General features: G+C 41.7%; 1 protein-coding gene and 1 long non-coding RNA gene across 3 annotated transcripts in view; one reads left to right on the forward strand and one right to left on the reverse strand.

The window, feature by feature from the left end:
* On the forward strand, positions 1-12,481 carry LOC149985514 (uncharacterized). The gene is made up of 4 exons (XR_016495205.1): positions 1-137; positions 8,773-8,988; positions 11,398-11,496; positions 12,346-12,481. It is a non-coding gene; the product is annotated as an uncharacterized LOC149985514 (long non-coding RNA).
* slc23a4 (solute carrier family 23 member 4) overlaps positions 12,061-25,471 on the reverse strand; it is a 26,156-nt gene continuing 12,745 nt past the window's right edge. For both annotated transcript variants that reach the window (XM_090231780.1, XM_090231790.1), the window contains exons 5-13: positions 21,138-21,297; positions 19,201-19,382; positions 18,568-18,688; positions 17,741-17,897; positions 15,830-16,083; positions 15,510-15,674; positions 14,761-14,869; positions 14,477-14,572; positions 12,061-12,561 (exon numbers count right to left, since the gene is read on the reverse strand). In XM_090231780.1, coding sequence (XP_090087906.1) covers positions 12,308-12,561; positions 14,477-14,572; positions 14,761-14,869; positions 15,510-15,674; positions 15,830-16,083; positions 17,741-17,897; positions 18,568-18,688; positions 19,201-19,382; positions 21,138-21,297 — 1,498 coding nt within the window. In that variant the 3' untranslated portion in view covers positions 12,061-12,307. The remainder of the gene's footprint in view (positions 12,562-14,476; positions 14,573-14,760; positions 14,870-15,509; positions 15,675-15,829; positions 16,084-17,740; positions 17,898-18,567; positions 18,689-19,200; positions 19,383-21,137; positions 21,298-25,471) is intronic.

Consider the following 25,471-nt stretch of genomic DNA (forward strand, 5'->3'; position numbering starts at 1 on the left):
TGCGCTCTCAGCGACGCCTCTCTTTCCTGCTCAGGGAGGACGATAGCACGACATGTTCTTAGAGGATGACTTTCAACATCACCTTCCGTGGAGGAAGCCTCACAGCACTTTAGATGGGAAACAGATTGACTTTAACTGTAAGGGTAACCTAATATCTGTAAGCTAAAGATTGATAAAAATAGCAATTTAAAAAAAAACTTGGTATGAGATACGTACTGTTTGGCATAGTAGTAAAAAGATCCACTCAAACTAATCTCTCATGAAGGACTTGGTTCTAGGTGCCGAGGTTACAAGCAAACTGACATTACGTTTTTACAACTGTTATTCTAGTTGGTCTCAAACGGTGTCAAATGGAACAGTAATATTATCCTAGCCCATATTGTTTGGTGGTTACAACATACAATACACACTTTTAATATTCAAACAGTTGCAATCATTTTTGCTATCGTATCAATGTCAAGACAAGCCCAAATCCTCTAACCCCCAATGTTTCTTGGAAATGTACAAAGACAGGAGTGTAACATTTTGCTTTACAGCTAAACCACTATTGGCTTTTCTTAGATATTCCAAAGAGAAAAGAAGAGCAAGTTGAAAGTGTTATTAAACATGTGGCTATGGTTATGAGGAAAATAATGGTACAAACTTCTAAAATTGTACTGGATTTGCAAAGCATCTCATTGGTCATCATTTGGAGCTTCATGCAGCCAACACAAACCAATTTCAAATGTTTCACAATGGCTGTTTTATCTTCTTGGTATAGTGGTTGTAAGAAAAATCTATTGCAAGCAAAATGTCAAGCAGAACGATCCTCTTGATGTTAGACGTCTGGGATGACAAATCCACTGAAATCCCCACCACAGAATAATGTATTTTTCCAACAAAGAAAACAAACATGCATTGTCATACTGAATGACATTGATGTTGCCTGATTTGTAACCTCGTATTTAGATTGCCAGCTTCCAAGATACTGGCCAATGATATACAGTTGGTGACATAGCCAGTGTGTTCTGGAAATGTATAGATGTTAATGACCACACTGGGAGGATGGAGTGAGTGAAATATGTGTACAATCTATTTAACTTGGAACTTGGAATCCAATAATATTTCCATCTTTGATAATATGCATCTCACCTCTTGCAAACAATTAGTCTGAAACTGTTTAGAAAAAGAAATGGCCTCGCTACTGGGAATTAGATTTCCAAGGCATTGTAATAATGTTTTATAAAGAATATGTTTCCCTGAATGATGTATACTGCTAACTGCCTGCCAACTCATGCCCCTCCTCTGGTTAACTCTATAAACCAATCCAGCTGGGGTCTGTTTTAGACTGCTGTGGATTTTCAGAGGTGTTTGTAAAAATGTCCTCTGATGCTGTGACCTGGAGGACAAGCTACAAATACTACCCTAATCAGGCTCAATGGGTGCAATGTAAATCCACACAGCTCTAAATGGTCCCTAGTTGTACTGCTTAAACTGTATTCACACACCCATTTCCAACTTCTGTAAAAAATTCTCATTGACAAACCATGAATTACAAAGCATTTATTTTTCCATAAAGCATCTTCTTCACAACACAGACCTGTAACATGGGCAACCACATCGGCCCAGATCTCTGTCACGTGGTTATGCTATTGTTTCTGCTAGAGTGATGGGGGTTGTTTACACACACAATGGAAAAGTCCTTGTTGGTTCTGTAAATGTGTCAAAGTTTAATGTCACGCTCATAAAACAGGATGAGGTCTGGTTTGGATTATGGTCTGATCTGACACTAGTATTGCAAAGCCGTTCCTTATAACAGGTTTTTAATGGCTGAATTTGTGGCACCTAAAGTAAATATACATAGAAGTTATACATGTAGTGTACATGCCAACACGCTGACACACACCTAATCCACTTTACACGTGTTCAGTCATACTGTATACACACACACACACACACACACACACACACACACACACACACACACACACACACACACACACACACAGATCCCTCTGTGACTAATGAACTGATTTGCGTGTTTGCTTTGGCTGATTCGACCATCCTCATTAATCAAACAGGGAGGAAACATCTCCTGGGCCTTTGAATGCTCACATAAAGAGTCCAAACACAAATAAAAGTGAGAGTGAAGAAAAGAAAACACAGTGAAAGTTTCCCCTCAGAAAGGCTGAGCCGGTGAACTTCAGCAGTGTGGCTGGTATTAATGCTCACGTAGATTTATGAGATAAATGATTGTCCAGAGTGTTCTCTGTAATGCATATCCACACTACTCATCCCCAACAGGCCGGGAGAGAAGGACGCCAGCCCTGGAGACCATACAGCTGGCCTCCCAGATCACCTTTCAATACCACACGCTCTCTGAGCTGCTAATGTTTGTGTAAATAACTTGAAAAGGAAATGTTCGGTTCACCACAGAATGTTAATCGATTTAGCTAAACAATGTATTGAATCACTGCATAGCCAGCCAAGGGTATATGAGACTAACATGTTCCTTTTTAGAATCATTTGGATTACATTGCATTTCACTGTAAAAGCATTGATGTCTTGATGTGGTTAAGTGGCAGCAGAGAGATGAATACAGAATGCTTGGTAATGCCCGTAGATCATTTACCCACTGTTTGGTGGGTAAGCTACACATTGGAGCTTGTGTGATGCCCTTGATGCGTTTGATGCCTTTCCCATTGAGTCAGCAGGGCAGAATGCACCTTGACCCACATTTTCCAGTAAACCTCAGACAGTCAACACAGTGTAACTGGAATAGAAGGACAGTCAGAAACCTATATTTAAGCACATCCTATTGCTCATTTCCTTGTTTTTCACCTTAGCCAAGCAAGACTCATATTACAGTCTGACGGTCTTCGGCCACAAAAATGTTGTGTCCTTTTAATGTCGGCATATTCACTAAAATCTATTGATTTCCCATTTAAAAGTTCAATTATAAAACGTTATTTGGTGAAGTAATTACAGTCTGCTGATAATAGACAGGGTATGTTGACTTGTTAGTTCACATTGAAATAGATCTTATAACCTGCAAAAGCTAAATAACGACAGCTAATTGACCCTCTTTAACCATGGAATACTATGGATGCTTGTTTTGAAGGGGTCTATTGAAGTTCACTGCAAAGGGAGGGACCTACCTTCTAACAATCATCTCCTAATGTCTGTGAAGCAGTGAGTCAGTCAGGGAGTCCGTGGTGAGACCAGACCACAGGGCAGTGAGTAGCTCAAGATTCCCAAACCACAGAAAAGTTGTTTTGATTGAACCACTATTGCATGTGACTTCAGAATGATCCTCGATATGATACAAGTCTCCTTCCCGAAAACTCTTGAGCCATGGCGTGAGTTGACTGTTACCTAATCAGTTTGTCAGCATTTAGTCAGCCAGTGTTGCCACAAGTATCCATTGCCTAAGTCTATAATATAATAGTCTTTGAACTTGAAGCTTTTTTCATTCACTTTCTTGTTCGAAAGGTGTAGCACACTCACTCGACTTTATCATGCTCTCACTCAAACTTGAGTGTTTTGTTTCCATGCCTTTGTGGGAATAACAACAGATGCCATGTGCTATTTCATAAATCAGGCTACAGTATAATCACTCTATATTTATGCAGGACATAGTATTATACGTTATGTTGAGTGCTGTGTAACAAGTGGCTCTTGTAATGGTGAATTTCAGAATATATGAATGTCTGGATTTACGGCATGTTGCATATTTTGTCTAGGCTTATTTTGCATAATGTAACACAAAGCCCTCAACCTAAGCTGGTGGCGGGACTGTGTTGACCTGCTAGATGTCTTTGTTTCTCTGAATGGCAGAAAGAGATTACAACACTACAGCGATAGTGGAGATCAGAGGACATGACAAGAGAAACAAGCATATTTCATTTCTTCATCCATGCTGAGTCTCAAACAATACGCGCTTTGAGGTTTTGCATGAGATACTTCTCACAACCCCTGGGTTCCACATAGGGAATTCCTCTCCTCGTATGGGGACATTAGTCTTGGAACCAGCACTAACATCATTACTCAAACTGCATTAGAGCCTCAAAGAAATCCTAGCATTTAGCACCGGGACTAAGATTTCATTACTGATGCTTTATTTGATATAAATGACTCAGACGTCTACGATATAAACAACTCAGACGTCTACGAGGCCACAAATCGATGACAGTGCAAGCATCCATATCAATCTCCTCCTAACCTACCCTCTCATCTCGGCCCCTCACCAACTCAACCTGCCCAACACACCATCCATCCCTACTAACGGCCTCCTCATAAAGTCTATCCCTCTCTTGGACTGTGTTTGCCTGACACATACCATTTACTCCAGCCTAAAGCGTTGGCGCCAAGTGCACAGCTGTGAAAACAATCATTTCACATGTATTTCCCAATTTTAGAGCTTGAAATCATTTGACATTTGGGGTCCTGTGTCTGTGTACTGGTGTAGGATTTGGGACTACAAAGACTGAGCGGATCATCAGACGGAGACAGATATGATAAGACTGGTCCACTGGGGACCAGATGTCAGAGAACACCTGTCAGAGAGAGACAGAGCAGTGGCTATTTTAGCTTGTAAATGTTGGTGGGTTAAAAAAATAAATAATTGTGGGATGCGTGCCAGCAAAGCCACTACATTAATTGGACAGTGACAAACGGTGCCCACAAACTGTTAGGGCCTACATAAAGCTGTCCCAACAGCAGAGTCCCAACAGCAGTCCGAACACCTTACCACTGCTACACCTGGCTATCAGCTGAGCCTTGTCTGGCAGCGAAACAGTTAATTCAGCTTCATTTACTGCCTTTTAAAAAAACATAGCTGATATAGCTGACTTCCTTAACTTCTTGGTGCACCCATCCCGTTAGCGGGATCATTTTTGTCAACATCCACTGAATTGCAGAGCGCCAAATTCATAAATTACAAAAATATTACATTTTCATGAAATCACAAGTGTAATATAGCAAAACACAGCTTAGCTTGTTGTTAATCCACCTGGCATGTCAGATTTCAAAAAAGCTTTACAGCAAAAGCTATCCAAGCGTTTATGTTAGGACATCTCTCTCAGCAGACAAAACATTACAAACAGCTAGCAGCAAAGTAGATTGGTAACGAAAGTCAGAAAAGCAATAAAATGAATCGCTTACCTTTGATGATCTCCGGATGTTTGCACTCATGAGACTCCCAGTTACACAATAAATGTTCCTTTTGTTCGATAAAGATTATTTTTATATCCAAAAACCTTCATTTGGTTGGCGAATTTTGTTCAGAAATCGACAGGCTCGTGCAGGTCATGACAGGCAGACAAAAATTCCAAATAGTATCCGTAAAGTTCGTAGAAACATGTCAAAGTTTTTTATAATCAATCCTCAGGTTGTTTTCAATAAATAATCGATAATATTTCAACCGGACCGTAGCTTTTTCAATAGGAGAGAGAAAATGTCTGCTCCAAGCTGTACTGCATGCAAAACTCTGCTGGCACCCAGCCATCAACTGACGCGATGTGATCGTTCTCGCTCATTTTTCAGAATAAAAGCCTGAAACTATGTCTTAAGACTGTTCACACCATGTGTAAGCCATAGGGAAAGGAATCTGGTTGATATCCCTTTAAATGGAGGGAAGGCATGCAATGGAGCAGGGAGATTCGTTTCTCTTAGGCACATCCTGGTTGGATTTTCCTTAGGTTTTCGCCTGCAATAACAGTTCTGTTATACTCACAGACAATATTTTGACAGTTTTGGAAACTTTAAAGTGTTTTCTATCCTAATCTATCAATTATATGCTTATTCTAGCATCTGGTCCTGAGAAATATGCCGTTTACTATGGGAACGTTATTTTTCCAAACATAAAAATAGTGCCCCCTACCTTCAAGAGGTTAAACTGAAGACTTATAGTTTTTAATCAAAGTGATTAATCATGTCACTGTAATTACATGATATTACATGATATAACTGTAATTAACTAGGGCACCAAGGAAAATATTCAGATTACAAAATTATAATTTCCTAATATAACCTTTCAGATATTTTCATATCTGATCAATAGTCTTCTGATTAATGAATTATTTACTTTACCTCACGTTAGTCTCATTCCAAACGTCGTAAATTGTTGGTTATGTGCATGAACCCAGTCTTCACTATGAGTCATCCATACATCAATTGTCTTAAATCATTTATTTATTAACTAACTAAACAATCACAGAAGTGCACACACAATCAAACAAAGTAAATATGTTTACAATAAATGATAAGGGAATGTGCCCTACTGGGTTAAACTGGCATGGCGGCTTGTTAGTCAAAAGGGAAGTGGGGGTCGACTGAGAAGTCACTACAGAGTTGATAATTATAACAATTGAAATGCTAATCCTTTGCACATGAACGCTCACTCATTCGGGAACAATTGCAATCAATATATATATTTACGCTCAGTGTGTCCACGTGATCGCTATTGAAAAGTTAGCTTCTGTTGGAGAGTTTTCGTCCTCTCTCTCTCTCTCTCTGTCGTTGTTAGAGGGGATAGTTCAGAGCGACATTCATTCGTGTTGTTGTAGCATGGATGTTTCAGCAGTTATCGTTCTTCACTTTCAATGATACCCGAATTCCTAGCTGCAGACTAGTAATTAATATCAAAGACTTGTTCTTATCTGTCAGTATCAATAGTCTAAGAGTTTAACCACGTGGTATGGTTAAAAGATTCAGGAATGGTCTGCAACCTTTGCCCCCTCCTAATGGAGAAAAACATGGTCTGGTGAGAACTTCTCAAAGTTGGGGTTTTATTCGGAATTTCAGAAAAGGGGTTGTCCCAGGATGCCTGACCATAACTGGGCTCATGGGCGGTCATCTGATTTAGTTCTACTCAAAATGGAATTGGAGTTTCCTTTATTAAACAGTACAAAATCACATTACACAATTTTATGAACAGTATCATCCTCACCCATTCATCTTATACAACAATTAGATGTAAACCTCATATCCGAGGCTATTATATAAACAGCGTTATGGTAATGTGGCCGCACCGTCTCCCATGAGCTTCCCTAAGTTGTAACAAACGATTCTTCACCAATCTTTTATACCTTCTCCGGAACATAAATGTTGTTCGGACCTCAAGTTCTGTGAGGTGGAAGAAATTCCTTTGTTTTCTATGAAAATTCACTCTGTCTCTATACTCTGTGGCCATGAGGAGATAATCTCTTCGAGGAATTTATGACCTCTCTGACCACAGCAGCCTAGTTGTAGGAGTTAGGGAGAGGCAGGGAGAGGGGGATGGGGCTTGCTATACCCAAAGAGGGCAATGTCATGACAACATACACTTAGTATTACTTTCTTAGCTCCAGTATACATACCTCCCTGGCATATTACATAATTTATGCAGCAGCATACAATACATTTTTGGACTCACCCTTGTTGTGCTGTGCTCACTTGAAAAGGAAGGTGGTGCTGCGGTCCTTCGTGGGCACCTATACGTTTTATCTATATTTTTTCTTTATTATTTATCTGCATATGGCAAGGATTAAAAAGGATTTACCAGTAGATTGTCAACTTGATTCATGACGATGACTGCTAGCTAAGATTTTTGAAAGTCAGTCCAATCAAAGCTACTGTAGATATAATCAGGCAGTTAACCCACTGTTCCTAGGCCGTCATTGAAAACAATTATTTGTTCTTAACTGACTTGCCCAGATAAATAAAAGGTCAAATAAAAAAAATAATGTGATTTGACATCATGTTATCTGCGGCCAATAACTTTGAGCCTTCTTTGATGGGCACTTCTAATGTAACTCTATGGCAGCACCCAAGGGGCTTGAATTTTCTAGCTATACCCTTAAACTTAGCGGTGACGTAGTGTCCCAATGAGTGACAGAACACTGAGCCAATCACGACGCAACGCTTCGTATTTTCTGCTGGCTTGCCCCACCACAGAAAGAACCGAGCTAGGCTGAAACATCTGCATTTTGAAACTGCCTTACTCAAGAAAACGTAAAAGAGACAATGTTTGTATGCGGCTTTATTAACTCAATGATATAAATATATATATTTTTACATTGTTTTCAAACTGATATGTGACACATATTAATGTCAAAATAACATGCAAAGCAGGAAAGCCCCCCACCCCAAAAAAATGTGGGGCCGCCACTGAGAGAGAGAGTGAGATCTCAAAAGTCATGTGAAGTAAATTACAGAAAGGCAGAACCATTTAAATGTAATTTTAGTGACAACCTTTTAGAATATTGATTACTGACAATATTGCATCTATGCAAATCACTCTTTGTCAAATAACTGGCATTGCGTTAGTGTGCATGTGTATGTGTGCGCTTACATGCGTGTGTGCATAACAGCTGGCCTGGCCATATCACCCAGGTTCTATGTGATAATGCTCTGTTTGGCCATTAAAAAAGGGATTTCCTCCTTGGCCAGTGTGCCAGGAAACAGGCCCAAGTCCCAGATCCCAGCAGGAGATGTAGTCGTATTCAATGTAATGGCCTTGGACTGAGGCATCACAGCCTATAATAGTGCTTCAAGAACAGTCTCACAGGCTTTAGTTGTTAATAACCTTAACTAGGAAAAGGATGAGTTCAGGACTAAGTTGAAGTGATAGATTTGAACGGGCCATACATTTAAACATGCCCGGGCAGCTCTGACATTGAAGAGGTAAAGGAAAACAAATGACACTGTTTTTATTTTTTTCTTGCCTGTCAACTTGGGTATGGTGTAATGTCCCTCTCTGCATCTCTCTCTTTCTATCTATCGCTCTTATTTTTCCCTTAATCTCACTCTCAGGAAGCAAGACAACAGAATTCAGGCCCAGGTGGATGAGAGGAAGGTGTGAAAGCTGGGACAGAGCAGAGGAGGATCCAAGAAGAGACGAGTAGGAGGAAGAGACCTTGGACCTTACTTAGTAAAGGACAGAAGGTCTGGCTGGCTGGAGGTCTGGACACATATCCATAAAGTTTCTCAGAATAGGAGTGCTGATCTAGGATTACAATAAATGCACAGGTGTGTGTGTGTGTGTGGGGGGGGGGGGGGGGGGTTCTGATCCTAGATCAGTATTCCTACTCAGAGGTCCTTTATGAATACGGGCCCTGGTGTCCTGTGTGCTGAGAGGGGGTGAGAGAGGCTGGAACCTCATGGAACCTCTGGCACTGCAGCAGAAACAGAGGAGGAGGAGGAGAACTGTGTGAGGATCAGACCAGGATGTTGAGCAAACTTTATTAGGGGTTGTCTGTGTGTCTTTGGATTTAAATGTTTTGGAGAGCTTCACAGTGGAAAGGGGAGACAATTAAGTGTAGCTCTCAGAATTTCCCCAAAATTCCCCCTTTGAAGTCTCCTGTTTTAAATGAAATACAAAGGAAAGGAAATTATTTGCAGTACACGTGTGGATGGGAACCATATAAATGAAGACTAAATCAATATAATATTGTTCACAAGTCACAAATATTTGGTATCTCATAACGGTTTAACCTCTGAGAAACTTTGTGTAAAATATGTTCCCTTCGACGGAAATGCTTGTACAGAGGCTAAGGGGGGCTCTGTGTGAGATGAAGTAATCTTCATAACCTAGAATGATAGAAACAACATACAACATTATCATCCATCCACACCAAATATTTTGCATTTCCCTCAGTAGATATGGAGGAAAGTCATTATTGGAGTAATCTGAACTGAGTATTGTACATATTTGACAAATCTGGCCACAATGGAATATTGTTTTGGGCACATGTATTCTCCTAGGTTTAATACAGAAATGTTGTTGTTCAGTCTGCAGGGGATTTAGTATTGTAGCGAGTAAAACCATTATGGAAAAAACAAGTCATTTGTCAGAGTCATTTTGCTCAGTCAGCGCCGGATCCAGCATATTTCCACAGTGCTATTTTCGGTGCAGATTTGATACAGCAAATATGGCTTGTCCTAGAAAGTCACGATTCTACCGGAGACTGTGGGGATTTTCTTTACTGCTTCATGCGGCTAATTACAGTGATCATTCTGCTGTCTATGAAGAACAGATGGACAATGGGTTTGATGGTCATGCTTGGTGAAGTGTGAGTGCATAAGGGGACATTTGTTCAGTCCAAAAATTCAGTGATGGGAGTTGGTAGGGTTTTAAAAGGGGTGGTGGAGGCAGGAGGGGGAGGAGGGTTTCACCACCAACTGAATTTATCCTAAGCATAGAGCACTGTAATGACGACAGATGGCATCTGAAGAGATGATGATCTCTCTGGAGCCAGATTGGGAAGTGCCTACTGTGTACTGTAGCTATGATAAGATGTGCTGACATGCAGTTTTCAGCCCACCATGAAGCATCACTATAGGATAATTATGAGTTACATTGGTTTACTTTAAGTTACAGTATGCTGTTCTTAATTGGTTTAGGTATATTACTCCAGAAACAGTCAACTATATGTGATTTTTCATGGAGAATCATATTTGCTCATCTTGAAAATATACTCACTGTACTGTACTTCTATATGTGTGCTATTGCTTTATGCATTCATGCGAAGCATCAGTTGATCAGTGGCAATTGTAGTTGAAGGAATTGACTTGAAAGGTTATATATTACGTTGTCTACTGTCTTCTAGTAGACATTTGAAGGTAGCATTGATGGTCTAAGTACATTTTCAAACAAACCCTAAAGGAGAACAGTTAACTTAGTTCATTTTTGACTGGCAGTATTAGAATTGACTGAGAGGCATCTGGCATTAGTTTGAGAAGAATGCCATCTCCTGGCACTTTGCAGTAGGACACTGAAGCTGATTCCGTCCTTACGCTGACCAGCTCGCTACCAAAGATTTCTAGAACTGTGCCGCTACTTAATGGTAACAGTATGTCAGGGGAGACTACTTCAGTAGAGGATGAAAGCAGAGAGGCTCAAACAGCGTGCCTGACAGTAGTAGACGTGCCCGAGCTGGGTGAAAATGTGGACAAGAAACAGTGACCCTGGCCATACAACTGTGCTTCCATGAAAAGTCCCTTAGATAACACATTGCAATTGATTCATCATAATGATTTAAGGGTTTGTTCTAGATGTGATAGTGAGAACCATATGTTTCCCCCTTATGGTTTTGTTGCCTACAGTTCTATAATTCTGTCAGTACTTAGGCATGTCCTGATAAACGTTCCTCACATATTTTAGTTTAGAGGTGAAACCACATTCAATTTGGCAACTCTTTGAATTGGAGTGTGACACAAAGCAACCCATTTCTTTGTCTTTCCCCTGTGAGAATAACACACTGTGTTTATAAATCATGTATAGAGTATGACATACATATGTTAGCCTTTTCTAGACAAATATTAATATGCAATAAATATGGTTCAAGCCACATGCTCTGCAGCACATCACACGATGAAACCTTTGGCAAGACTTAGAGAGAAAAGAGTTAACATTCTCTCTCTCTCTCCCTCATTCAGCCCTTTACCCACCAGCTGTTAGAGTGAAGAGAGAGATGGTGTCAATGATGAAACCCCACCTTTCAGAACGCTATAGAGGATGTAAATGTACTCTTTGAGGTGAGACATTTTTCCTTGGATATCTGTCTCCTGACCTCTGATCTTTCCAATCACATGGGCCACGTGCGCCCGGAGGACTTTGAGTGCACTGTGCTGACCACTGGCAGAGTTCTTTCTCAGCTTGTACAGAGCCATCAAGCAGGACCTGACAGTGACAGCTGAGGAAAAACCTCACAGATAAATGATAGCTCTATGTTGTGGATTGATACTCTACTGATACATATTGTCGTCTTCATTTCCAGGGCTCCATTGGTCTCCATTTTTCAAAACTTTTCCATTAATCATTATAGATAGTGTCAAGAATGATTTCATTGGCTACCCTTATACTATCGTATCGCCGAATCCAAATTACAGTTTGAGATACATTTTAATCATATTGCAGTTTAGATTTTTGTTAGTATTTAAAACTCTTGGAAAGGTTTATTACTAGTGCTACTCTGAACACACTTGGAAATGTAGTTCTGGAAAAAATCTGTATATTTACGGAGATTATTATTTTTTAAATCTTTAAAAATGATTATATGGTTCCTATACAGTGTGTTATGAGTAAAATACAAGTCCATTAAAATATATATATATTTTTACAACACTTTACTGTAAAAAAAAAAAAATATGTATCACAACAAAAATGTATTTACACCACACAAATGCCAAATATTATTGCCAAAAGTTAATTTATAAAATGCATAATCAAATCTTTACAAGATATGAGTATAAAATAGACAAAATAAAACAGAACGGGAGGACCATATTACGAGAGCTGCCTCTCTTATTGTTGTTGTTTTAGCCCGTGTCTGGTCCTACACAGTGTTCATAGGGCCACTGATCTGATAGGCTCTGGCTTCACAGGCTGCTGCTTGGTCGCCAAAGAGTCCACCTTGGCCTCGTCCTGTGAGCTTGGTGCATTTGGAGGGAGGAACGGCACATATCGAACCCAGGAGAAGGAGGAGAGACAAGAGCTAATTCCAAATGGAAGGTTGTACACCTCACTGCTCTCCAAAGTGTTGCTGGAGTCATCAAGGGGGATCTTGTTCCAGTCCATGATGCCCCGCTCCCGCAGGGTGCCTGTGTTGCCCAAAGCAGTAGAGTATAATGCTTCAACTCATCCATAACAGAGACTGAGAACAGGCTATGATATTGTAGACATGAAAGAGGACTAGTGCATTTTACTCTATGTGAAACGGTTGGATAGATACAGTGTTCCCCATCCTCCCATACTGGAGACGTAATTTAGTCAAATCTGGGATACTCAAATGAGTGAAATGTTACGTTTGTATGGTACTGTATGTATTAATTATCTAGGTGGCTAATGCCAACACTAGCTAGGTGGCTAACATTAGGGTTAGTGGTTAAGGTTAGGGTTAGGGTTAGGATAAAGTTTAGGTTAGCTAACATTCTAAGTAGTTCAGGGATACAAACTAGTCACCTTGCGGCGTCAATCACAATTTTGAATCCTAAATAGGTGACCTACGTGATTTGTGTAGATCTGATGAGAAAAGTAACCAGAAAAACTGCCATTTGGGAAGTTTGAAGTGAGGGAGAAAGTGTGATGGAACAAGTATTGTTAGCATTGTTAAGTATCTTGCTAGCTGGATCGAATTATCCGTTAGCTAGCCAGAGAAATGTTGAGCAATATTAGCCAAATGAACTGATTAAATAATTGAGTTTATGGTGTGAAAATTAGCTGGCTAATAAAGTCAGACAACGTTACAACATCAGATGAGCTAACATTAGTAACCTAATCATTTCATTATAGCATTAACTGGTAACGTTATATGACTCCTTGCCATTCCTTAAGTTATAACGTGTTAGTTGCTTACTGGACCGTGGCAATCTGTGTGAACTGTTAACTAGTTAACTAGCTAACGAACTAACTACTATATTTGAACTAATGTTTTCCCTCTACAGTATGGGGTTAATTTTCAGAATGAGAGAATTAAGAGAATTAAGTGTAGCTGGAGCTGGGCCTGGCTTAAGCTGGATGCCATTGTAGAGGTGAAAGGAACACCACACACACTCCTTTCGCAATACAGTGGATAAAAAGGGGTATGCCAGGTGTACTCTCTGCCTGAAAGAGTTCAATTATGCCAACAAAGGGTATCATGCTCTGCGGGCACGTTGTAGAACAGATGTCCACAGGCAGAAGGTGTACAATGTAATAATGTGCAGTGTAGCGCAAAGTTATTGCTTTGTGTTGAACTTGACAGTAAACACTTGTGTGTGAGTAAGGGGGTATTATTAAATGTTTCACTCAGTGAATGTTATTTTTGCACACATGTAGCCTTGGGCACTTGATCTATGTCTACTCTGATTCAGAGGGGTTGGGTTAAATGCGGAAGACACATTTCAGTTGAATGCTTTCAGTTGTACAACTGACCCTTTCCTTTCCCTACTATAGTGGCCACTGTAATGGAGCAAAAAATAGAATGCCTGTTTCACTCTGTTTCTACAGCTCCTGAGTGGCGCAGCGGTCTAAGGCACTGTATCTCAGTGCTAGAGTTGTCACTACAGACACCCTGGGTCCAAATCCAGGCTGTATCACAACCGGCTGTGATTGAGACGCCCATAGGGTGACGCACAATTGGTCCAGCGTTGGTCGGTGTAGGCCGTCATTGTAAATAAGAATTTGTTATTAACTGATTTGTCTAGTTAAATTAAAAAAATTCCCAAGTGCTTTATTTAGATGTGTGTGGTCACAGGCATTCTATTATAAAGGCTGTCATGGTTAACTGCAATTAGTTCAAATCTGCATAAAATGCTAAAGTTGTCCGTGATGAGATTCGAGTAGTTGCAAGGTAGCTAAAAAGTAGTAAGTAGTTGCAAAGTTGCTAATTAGCTAATATTGTCCATGATGAGATTCGAACATGCAACCTTTGGGTTGCTATACATTTATTTTTGCGTTAAGTAACCATTCGTTGAGTGTCCTGGATTTTTCATATAGTCTATGAAACCAGGCTGGTCCTCCTGGGTGGAAGCTTACCTGGAATGGTGTTGTCAAGGAAGAACCCAAAGAAGCCTCCAATAAACATGCTGGTTGTTAGAAGCACCTGCAGCAGTTGGTCCAGCTCGACCACACCTGACCAAGAGAATACAGTTCATCACACTGGGCCAAGTCACATACTAGAGGAATCTCAGATCTCAGCAACATGACCTCCACTTGCCCTCTATTTTGTTCTTCTGCTGAACTTTTTCCACCCAGCTTTATTTGTAAGGAATTGTGAATTTTCTTAGTCATAGTGTTTCATGCGTTATCTGCTCTGATACCTGTTGCTATGGCATCCGGGTTCTTGAATATCCAGTTTGGAATGACAAGCCCGGAAAACATGGAAAATCCAAAGATAAACACATTCCGGGAGGAGTTCATGTCTGCGTACTGTCAAATGATAAGCAGAGAAGAGTTGACAGAGAAACGCCACAAAGTCATTGGGGTTGTTTTAATTCTAATAACTTTCAAAACATTGTACCAAAAACGTATTCACAGATTTCTTGCTTATTTTGAAATTAGCTACCTGAATTTTGCAACCCTACAAGCAGAGTTGGGTAGATTACTTTCTAAATGTAATCTGTTAGTTACAAGTTACTTGTCCAAAATTGTAATTTCTAACGTAACTTTTGAATGACCCAACCTGAGTAATGCAATCTGATTACTTTGAGTTACTTTTGGATTACCTTTACCAGCATTAGAAGAAAACAAATACAAACCATCAAACTCATTTGGTGTGTCAGAATAGTGGTCTCTGACTTGTGATCAGACTCGCTCAGGTGGAACAAATTTAAACTTCCGCCTTTCTTCGATGGTGAATTGAATGTCATTGAGAAAACAATGCATTTTTTTTACAAACATCCTTTCTGAATATAAAAGTAATCTGATTATTATATTTTTGCTGGCAATTTAACTGAAAGGTAAGCCATGACAGGTAAGACATGACTGAAAAAGCCTTCATATGTAAAATGTCTCTATAGTGGTCATTGTACTATTCAACGTGTAAATAAACCTAGACAACTGCGTTTACCTGCAGATTTGAAACTCCAGCTGCAGAAATGACCCCGAACATGACCAAGAACATTCCTCCAATCACAGGTGTGGGGATGGTGGTGAAAATTGCTCCAATTTTACAGAAAAGTCCCATGATGATCATCAATACCCCACCAGCAACGATCACCATGCGACTGCCCACCTGAGAGAGAAAGAAATAACCATGTCTGTTGAGACTGTATAACAGCCAATAGCTTGTATAACTTCCATATTCCAAAAAGCATTGATTTATCTATAATATGCTAAAAATTGTATTGCAGATCGTCATAATGAAAAATAGCCTCTAGCCCATCTCACCTTGGTGATGCCCAGTGCACCCACATTCTCACTATAGGAGGTGGTTCCGTTGCCCGTGCCCCAGGCCCCAGCCAGCAGACAGCCAATCCCCTCAATGCCAATGCCCCTGTTGATGGCATGCTTAGGGGGTGGAGGGGCCCCTGATAGTCTGGCACAGGCGTGGTAGTCCCCCACCGACTCTATCATGGAGGATAACACCCCAGCCAAGATCCCTAACACTCCCGCCAGGCTCACAGTTGGCAAACCCCACTGACCTGAGATTGGAATCAGAATAAGGGGTTCCAGTTAACATACCCAAATGTATTGTATTTCTATTCATATACAGTGTCTTCGGAAAGTATTCAGACCCCTATACTTTTTCCACTTTGTTAGGTTACAGCCTTATTCTAAAATTGATTTAATAGTTTTTTCTCCTCATCAATCTACACACAATACCCCATAATGACAAAGCAAAAACAGGTTTTTAGAAATGTTTGCTAATTTATAAAAAATATAAATTAAATCACATTTACATAAGTATTCAGACCCTTTAGTCAGTGCTTTGTTGAAGCACATTTGGCAGCGATGACACCTCAAGTCTTCTTGGGTTTGACACTATAAGATTGGCACACCTGTATTTTGGGATTTTCTCCCATTCTTCTCTGCAGATCCTCTCAAGCCCTGTCAGGTTGCTGCACAGCTACTTTCAGGTCTCTCCAGAGATGTTAGATAGGGTTCAAGTCCGGGCTCTGGCTGGACCACTCAGAGGACATTCAGAGACTTGTCTCGAAGCCACTCCTGTGTTGTCTTGGCTGTGTGCTTAAGGTTGTTGTCCTGTTGGAAGGTGAACCTTCACCCCAGTCTGAGGTCCTGAGCGCTCTGGAGCAGGTTTTCATAATGGATCCCTCCGTACTTTGTTCCATTCATCTTTGCCTAGATCCTGATTAGTCCCAGTCCCTACGCTTGGCATTCAGGCCAAAGAGTTCAATCTTGGTTTCATCAGACCAGAGAATCTTGTTTCTCATGGTCTGAGAGTCTTTAGGTGCCTTTTGGCAAACTCCAAGCGGGCTGTCATGTGCCTTTTACTGAGGAGTGGCTTCCGTCTGGCCACTCCACCATAAAGGCCTGATTTTTGGAGTGCTGCAGAGATGGGAGAACCTTCCAGAAGGACAACCATCTCCACAGAGGAACTCTAGAGCTCTGTCAGAGTGACCATCGGGTTCTTGTTCACCTCCCTGACCAAGGCCCTTCTCCTCCAATTGCTCAGTTTGGCTGGGCTTTGGCTGTTCCCAAACTTCTTCAATTTAAGAGTGATGGAGGCCACTGTGTTCTTGGGGACCTTCAATGCTACAGACATTTTTTGGTACCCTTCCCCAGATCTGTGCCTCGACACAATCCTGTCTATGAGCTCTACAGACAATTGCTTCGACCTCATGGCTTGGTTTTTGCTCTGACATGCACCGTCAACTGTGGGACCTCATATAGACCGGAGTGTGCCTTTCCAAGTCAATTTACCACAGGTGGACTCCAATCAAGTTGTAGAAACATCTCAAGGATGATCAATGTTAACAGGATGCACCTGAGCTCAATTTCGAGTCTCATGTAAATAAGGTATTTCTGTTTTTTATTTTAACTATTTTATTATGGGGTATTGTGTGTAGATTGCTGAGGATTTTTTTAAATCCATTTTAGAATAAGTCTAACATAACAAAATATGGAAAAGTCAAGGGATCTGAATAATTTCGGAAGGCACGTTCCATAATCGATAAACCATACATATTAGTTACTCATACAGCACTAACTACTGAAGGTTGGGTTAGGATTGTTATAAGCCCTGAGTTTTTTCTGACCATGTGAAAGTACCAGGAAAAACTTGAATATCAGGTTATGGAGTTATTGCATATGATCCCACTGAGCAGCTGTGCATCGTACCTGGATATGGGAATCTGAACCAGGGGGCCTGGCTTATGACATCCCCCTTCAGGTCTGTGCGAGCCAGGTAGCCATACTGCTCCGGCTCGGAGGGCAGGACATTAGAGATGGTGAAGATGTAACAGATCAGCCATGACAGTGTGATGCCAAGGAGCACCTGAGGAAGAAGTCACACACAGTACTGTACATGCAAATATTACACCAGTCATTATCAGGACCAGGAGTGTTTCCAGACCACAGGAACTGACCAGGGAAAACTTTGGGCTATATAAGGTCCATAAGTGAACAATGAACAACTTTGAGTCTTTGGCCTCGATTCAATCAGCTTGAGCGTAGTGGATAGTTTTGCGTTGTTGGAGGTGTAACTGCAGTATGAGCTGACAAATCAGTGAGTGGCTGCTCGTGTGACACCAACCACTCCATTCCTTATTATCCCTACGGCGTTAGAAGTTCAAAACGGTGAAAGAGAGAGTAGGCTCTATCGATTATCCGAATTTATGACAGGCTAGTGCATGTTTTCATGTGAATTTGGATGGGGGAGGATTTATAGCCTATCAGTCTAATTGCGGTGTAGACAATAGAACATCACGCATTTGAGTGGTTGAACTTGTAGCGCAGCTTCATGAACTTCTTACATGGCTGCATGGGATTTGTCGGCTATAAAGTCGGGTGTAGTTTTTCATCCAATAGCAATGTCAAGCAGGGAGCCACATGTGGATTGACAGCTAACGCATTTCCACCTCCGACACCTCCAAAACAACCACTGTGCAGATGTCGGCTAGTGCGGTTCTGATAGAATCTAGTCCTTTATTTTCCAATGGACGTACAGGGAGAAGCTGGAAGATGTAGATCCTGGAGGTGTGGAGTTTCTTGGTCTTGTTGTATGTGGGGAATGGTACAGGGATGTGTCGGAGGTACTGGGAGAACAGGATGATCAGAGCAGTTGTCCTGTAGGAAAGAGAAAAACTCTGTTCACAAAGCAGAATGAGCCATCCAGTGGTGCATTTAGAATGGGTAAGATTTTTCTAGTATCCACAAAAAATCCGCTCTCAATCTACTCTTTAGGTATTGTTTTCATTAGTCCACTGCTGATACAGTCCCAAAATGTAAAGTGTCACATCATGATGATGTGGAAAGTGACACTTTGCTTCTTGAAAGTCCATTATCTTGAAAACTTGACTGCTTACATGCAACAGTAGACTAATGAAAAAATATATATATCATTTGAGAGTGGATTTTTCTTTAACTGGTTCTGACAGCTCATGAGGTCTCCTAAATACCTGTCGTCTAGGTGGGACTCTTATGACTAAAGAGGCTTCATGCATAGCTTTTTACCCATAAGAGTAAGAGTAAGATGTCTCTCTTCTCAGCACTTATGACAAATCTTCTACTCTGAGACTCTGTGGATATGGGCCCAGTTCAACAGTTGATAACTACAGGCTTGTGGGGAGTTTACACACATAGTGGAGATGCCCCAGTGGTTCCCTGCGCTCATTCCAGCCGAGTCATACAGGGACAGGCCAATCAGAGAGATGGTGGGTGCGATGGTAAGGGGGCCAATAAAACGCATGAAGAAACCGATGAGGCCAGAGAAACCCACCAGCACCTGGAACAAAGAGCCCACCATGATGGAGCCCTGCAGCTGTAGAGGAATACAAACACACCACATGAGCAAACACACATCAATAAACACGAGTAATAGTATTTAATCCTATTTCATGTGAAACACATTAATGTGTATACAATATGTAAACTCAGCAAAAAAAGAAACGTCCTCACTGTCAACTGCGTTTATTTTGTGTGTGTAAATATTTATATGAACATAAGATTCAACAACTGAGACATAAACTGAACAAGTTCCACAGACATGTGACTAACAGAAATTTAATGATGTGTCCATGAACAAAGAGGGGATCAAAATCAAAAGTAAGAGTCAGTATCTGGTGTGGCCACCAGCTGCATTAAGTACTGCAGTGCATCTCCTCCTCATTTTTGCAGTGCATCTCCTCCTCACCAGATTTGCCAGTTCTAGCTGTGAGAAGTTACCCCACTCTTCCACCAAGGCACCTGCAAGTTCCCGAACATTTCTGGGGGGAATGGCCCTCCGATCCAACAGGTCCCAGACTTGCTCAATGGGATTGAGATCCGGGCTCTTCTCTGGCCATGGCAGAACACTAAAATTCCTGTCTTGCAGGAAATCACGCACAGAACGAGCAGTATGGCTGGTGGCATTGTCATGCTGGAGGGTCATGTCAGGATGAGCCTGCAGGAAGGGTACCACATGAGGGAGGAGGATGTCTTCCATTTAACGTACAGCGTTGAGATTGCCTGCAATGACAACAAGCTCAGTCCGATGATGCTGTGACACATGGACCCTCTACCTCCAAATCGATCCTTCTCCAGAGTACAGGCCTCGGTGAGACAAAACCGTGACTCGTCACTGAAGAGCACTTTTTGCCAGTCCGGTCTGGTCCAGCGACGGTGGGTTTGTGCCCAAAGGCAACGTTGTTTCCTGGTGATGTCTGGTGAAGAACAGGCCTACAAGTCCTCAGTCCAGCCTCTCTCAGCCTATTGTGGACAGTCTGAGCACTGATGGAGGGATTGTGCGTTCCTGGTGTAACTCGGGCAATTGTTGTTGCCATCCTGTATCTGTCTCGCAGGTGTGATGTTCGGATGTACCGTTCCTGTGCAGGTGTTGTTACATGTGGTCTGCCACTGCGAGGATGATCAGCTCTCCGTCCTGTTTCCCTGTAGCGCTGTCTTAGGCATCTCACAGTACGGGCAATGCAATTTATTGCCCTGGCCACATCTGCAGTCGTCATGCCTCCTTGCAGCATGCCTAAGGCACATTCACGCAGATGAGCAGGGACCCTGGTCATCTTTCTTTTGGTGTTTTTCAGAGTCAGTAGAAAGGCCTCTTTAGTGTCTTACGTTTTCATACTTGTGACCTTAATTGCCTACCGTCTGTAAGCTGTTAACGACCGTTCCAGAGGTGCATGTTCATTCATTGTTTATGGTTCATTGAACAAGCATGAGAAACAATGTTTAAACCCTTTACAATGAAGATCTGCAAAGTTATTTGGATTTTTACTAATTATCTTTGAAAGACAGGGTCCTGAAAAAGGGACGTTTCTTTTTTTTGCTGAGTTTAGATACTGGTGTATCAAGGGTTATCAAAAAACGTTCTTTACATTGACAAATATAAAGTATCTCCTAAATGACAATCACATTACTAAAAGGCAGCAGATAACCGAAAAGTTGCTGGATCGAATCCCCAAGCTGACAAGGCAAAAATCTGTGATTCTGAACAAGGCAGTTAATCCACTGTTCCCTGGTAGGCCGTCATTGTGAATAAGAATTTCTTCTTGACTGACTTGACTAGTTAAAAACAAATCACCTCTCGCATGCGGCTCTGCCACACATCTATGTACTCAGGAGAGGTGGTGTTGACCAGGGAAGCGTTCTGTGTCCAGGCAGGGCATGTCCACTTTGGCATTGACAGCATAGCCATGGAGGGAGCTAGAAAGGCAAAGGTACCCCCCTGAACAATGGGCAGTCTGAGGGATAGAGAGAGATGGGAGATAGAGGGGAGAGTAAAGACAGATACCTGAAATCACAAATTGCAGAGATGAGATGTTCTGGCTTGAATCTTTAGACTGTTACATAAGGAATTCTTCCCCTTTATAGTATAATCAGAAGCCGACTTGTCTTGTGAAGTAGTAGTTGGAGGTTATGGTTGGACCAGAGATGAAACGGCAACACTGGCTCTTTTGTCATCTTCATGTTCTACACAGATCTGGGACTGGGTTGATGGTTGGCTTTTCTGAATAATGATTCATCAAGCATTTGCCTGCATGATTATGGATTCAGGTGACCTGTGCTCTGTGTGAGGTCTCTCAGCTTTTGCTCCATATACCTTACTATCACTTTGGGTCATCAGAATTGCTCCTATCCATAAAATAAGTGAGGAAACTTAAATACAGTACATAACCTTCAAATTAGTGGATTCAGCTATTTCAGTCACACCCGTTGCTGACAGGTGTATACAATCAAGCACACAGCCATACAATCATAGACAAACACTGGCAGTAGAAAGGCCTTACTGAAGAGCTCTGTGACTTTCTCAGGATGTCACCTTTTTATCAAGTTAGTTTATCAAATTGCTACCCTGGTCAACTGTAAGTGCTGTTATTTTGAAGTGGAAACATCTAGGAGCAACAACGGCTCAGCCGTGAAGTGGTAGGCCACACAAGCTCAAAGAATGGGAAAACCGAGTGCGGAAGTGTGTAGCGTGTAAAAATGTTATGTCTTCGGTTGCAACACTCACTAATGAGTTCCAAACTGCCTCTGGAAGCAACATCTGCAGAATAACGGTTCATCGGGAGCTTCATGAAATGGGTTTCCATGGCCAAGCAGCCGCGCACACAAGCCGAAAGATTACCATGCGCAATGCCAAGCGTCAGCTGGAGTGGTGTAATGCTCGCCGCCATTGGTCTCTGGAGCAGTGGGAATGCGTTCTCTGGAGTGATGAATCACGCTTCACCATCTGACAGTCCAACGGACAAATCTGGGTTTGGCGGATACCAAGAGGACGCTACCTGCCTCAATGCATAGTGCTAACAGTAAAGTTTGTTGGAGGAAGAATAATGTTCTGGGGCTGTTTTTGTTCCAACTTCTAGTGGAACGCCTTCCCAGAAGAGTGGAGGCTATTATAGCAGCAAAGGTGGGACTAACTCCATATTTACAGTGCCTTGCGAAAGTATTCGGCCCCCTTGAACTTTGCGACCTTTTGCCACATTTCAGGCTTCAAACATAAAGATATAAAACTGTATTTTTTTGTGAAGAATCAACAACAAGTGGGACACAATCATGAAGTGGAACGACATTTATTGGATATTTCAAACTTTTTTAACAAATCAAAAACTGAAAAATTGGGCGTGCAAAATTATTCAGCCCCTTTACTTTCAGTGCAGCAAACTCTCTCCATAAGTTCAGTGAGGATCTCTGAACGATCCAATGTTGACCTAAATGACTAATGATGATAAATACAATCCACCTGTGTGTAATCAAGTCTCCTTTATAATGCACCTGCACTGTGATAGTCTCAGAGGTCCGTTAAAAGCGCAGAGAGCATCATGAAGAACAAGGAACACACCAGGCAGGTCCGAGATACTGTTGTGAAGAAGTTTAAAGCCGGATTTGGATACAAAAATATTTCCCAAGCTTTAAACATCCCAAGGAGCACTGTGCAAGCGATAATATTGAAATGGAAGGAGTATCAGACCACTGCAAATCTACCAAGACCTGGCCGTCCCTCTAAACTTTCAGCTCATACAAGGAGAAGACTGATCAGAGATGCAGCCAAGAGGCCCATGATCACTCTGGATGAACTGCAGAGATCTACAGCTGAGGTGGGAGACTGTCCATAGGACAACAATCAGTCGTATATTGCACAAATCTGGCCTTTATGGAAGAGTGGCAAGAAGAAAGCCATTTCTTAAAGATATCCATAAAAAGTGTTGTTTAAAGTTTGCCACAAGCCACCTGGGAGACACACCAAACATGTGGAAGAAGGTGCTCTGGTCAGATGAAACCAAAATTGGACTTTTTGGCAGCAATGCAAAACGTTATGTTTGGCGTAAAAGCAACACAGCTGAACACACCATCCCCACTGTCAAACATGGTGGTGGCAGCATCATGGTTTGGGCCTGCTTTTCTTCAGCAGGGACAGGGAAGATGGTTAAAATTGATGGGAAGATGGATGGAGCCAAATACAGGACCATTCTGGAAGAAAACCTGATGCAGTCTGCAAAAGACCTGAGACTGGGACGGAGATTTGTCTTCCAACAAGACAATGATCCAAAACATAAAGCAAAATCTACAATGGAATGGTTCAAAAATAAACATATCCAGGTGTTAGAATGGCCAAGTCAAAGTCCAGACCTGAATCCAATCGAGAATCTGTGGAAAGAACTGAAAACTGCTGTTCACAAATGCTCTCCATCCAACCTCACTGAGCTCGAGCTGTTTTGCAAGGAGGAATGGGAAAAAATGTCAGTCTCTCGATGTGCAAAACTGATAGAGACATACCCCAAGCGACTTACAGCTGTAAACGCAGCAAAAGGTGGCGCTACAAAGTATTAACTTAAGGGGGCTGAATAATTTTGCACGCCCAATTTTTCAGTTTTTGATTTGTTAAAAAAGTTTGAAATATCCAATAAATGTCGTTCCACTTCATGATTGTGTCCCACTTGTTGTTGATTCTTCACAAAAAAATACAGTTTTATATCTTTATGTTTGAAGCCTGAAATGTGGCAAAAGGTCACAAAGTTCAAGGGGGCCGAATACTTTTGCAAGGCACTGTATGCCCATGGTTTTGTAATGAGATGTTCGACGAGCAGGTGTGCACATACTTTTGGTTATGTAGTGTACACCTTCCCTTTTTCCACATTTTGTTACGTTACAGCCTCATTCTAAAACAGATTAAATAAAACATGTTCATCAATCTACACACAATACCCCATAATGACAGAGTGAAAACAGGCTTTCAGAAATATTTGCACATAAAAAACAGAAATACCTTATTTACATAAGTATTCAGACCCTTTGCTATGAGAGTCAAAATTGAGCTCGGGTGCATCCTGTTTCCTTTGATCATCCTTGAGATGTTACTACAACTTGAATGGAGTCCACCTGTGGTAAATTCAATTGATTTGGAAAGGCACACTCCGGTCTACATAACAGATTGACAGTGCTTGTCAGAGCAAAAACCAAGGCATGAGGTTGAAGGAATTGTCCGTAGTGATCCGAGAAAGGATTGTGTAGAGGCACAGATCTGGTAGCAAAAAATATCTGCAGCATTAAAGAACCCCAAGAACACAGTGGCCTTTATAATTCTTAAATGGAAGAAGTTTGGAACCACCAAGACACTTCCTAGAGCTGGCCGCCTACCCAAACTGAGCAATCGGGGGAGAAGGGCCTTGGTCAGGAACCCGACGATCACTGACAGAGCTCAAGAGTTCCTCTGTGGAGATGGGAGAACTTTCCAGAAGGACAACCATCTCTAGCCAGACGGAAGCCACTCCTCAGTAAAAGGCACGACACCCTGCTTGGAGTTTGCCAACAGGCACCTAAAGGACTCTCAGACTATGAGAAACAAGAATCTGTGGTCTGATGAAACCAAGATTGAACTTTTTGGCCTGAATGCCAAGCATTACATCTGGAAGAAAACTTGCGCCATCTCTACGGTGAAGTATGGTGGTGGCAGCATCACACTTTGGGAATGTTATTCAGCGGCAGGGACTGGGAGACTAGTCAGGATCGAGGGAAAGATAGAGAGATTCTTGATGAAAACCTGCTCCAGAGTGCTCAGGATCTCAGACTGGGGCGAAGGTTCACCCTCCAACAGGACAACGACCAGAAGCACACAGCCAAGACAACGCAGGAGTGGTTTCAGGATAAGTCTCTGAATGTCCTTGAGTGGCCCAGCCAGAGCCCAAACTTGACTATCGAATATTTCTGTAGAGACCTGAAAATAGCTGTGTAGAGACTCTCCCCATCCAACCTGACAGAGCTTGAGAGGATCTGCAGAGAAGAATGGGAGAAACTCTTCAAAATACAGGTGTGCCAAGCTTGTAGCGTCATACCCAAGAAGACTCAAGGCTATAATCGCTGTCAAAGGTGCTTCAACAAAGTACTCAGTAAAGGGTCTGAATACTTATGTACATTTGA

This window comes from Oncorhynchus mykiss, chromosome 1 (assembly GCF_057628025.1).
Source record: "Oncorhynchus mykiss isolate SJ-2025 chromosome 1, ASM5762802v1, whole genome shotgun sequence".
Classification (NCBI taxonomy): Eukaryota; Metazoa; Chordata; class Actinopteri; order Salmoniformes; family Salmonidae; genus Oncorhynchus; species Oncorhynchus mykiss.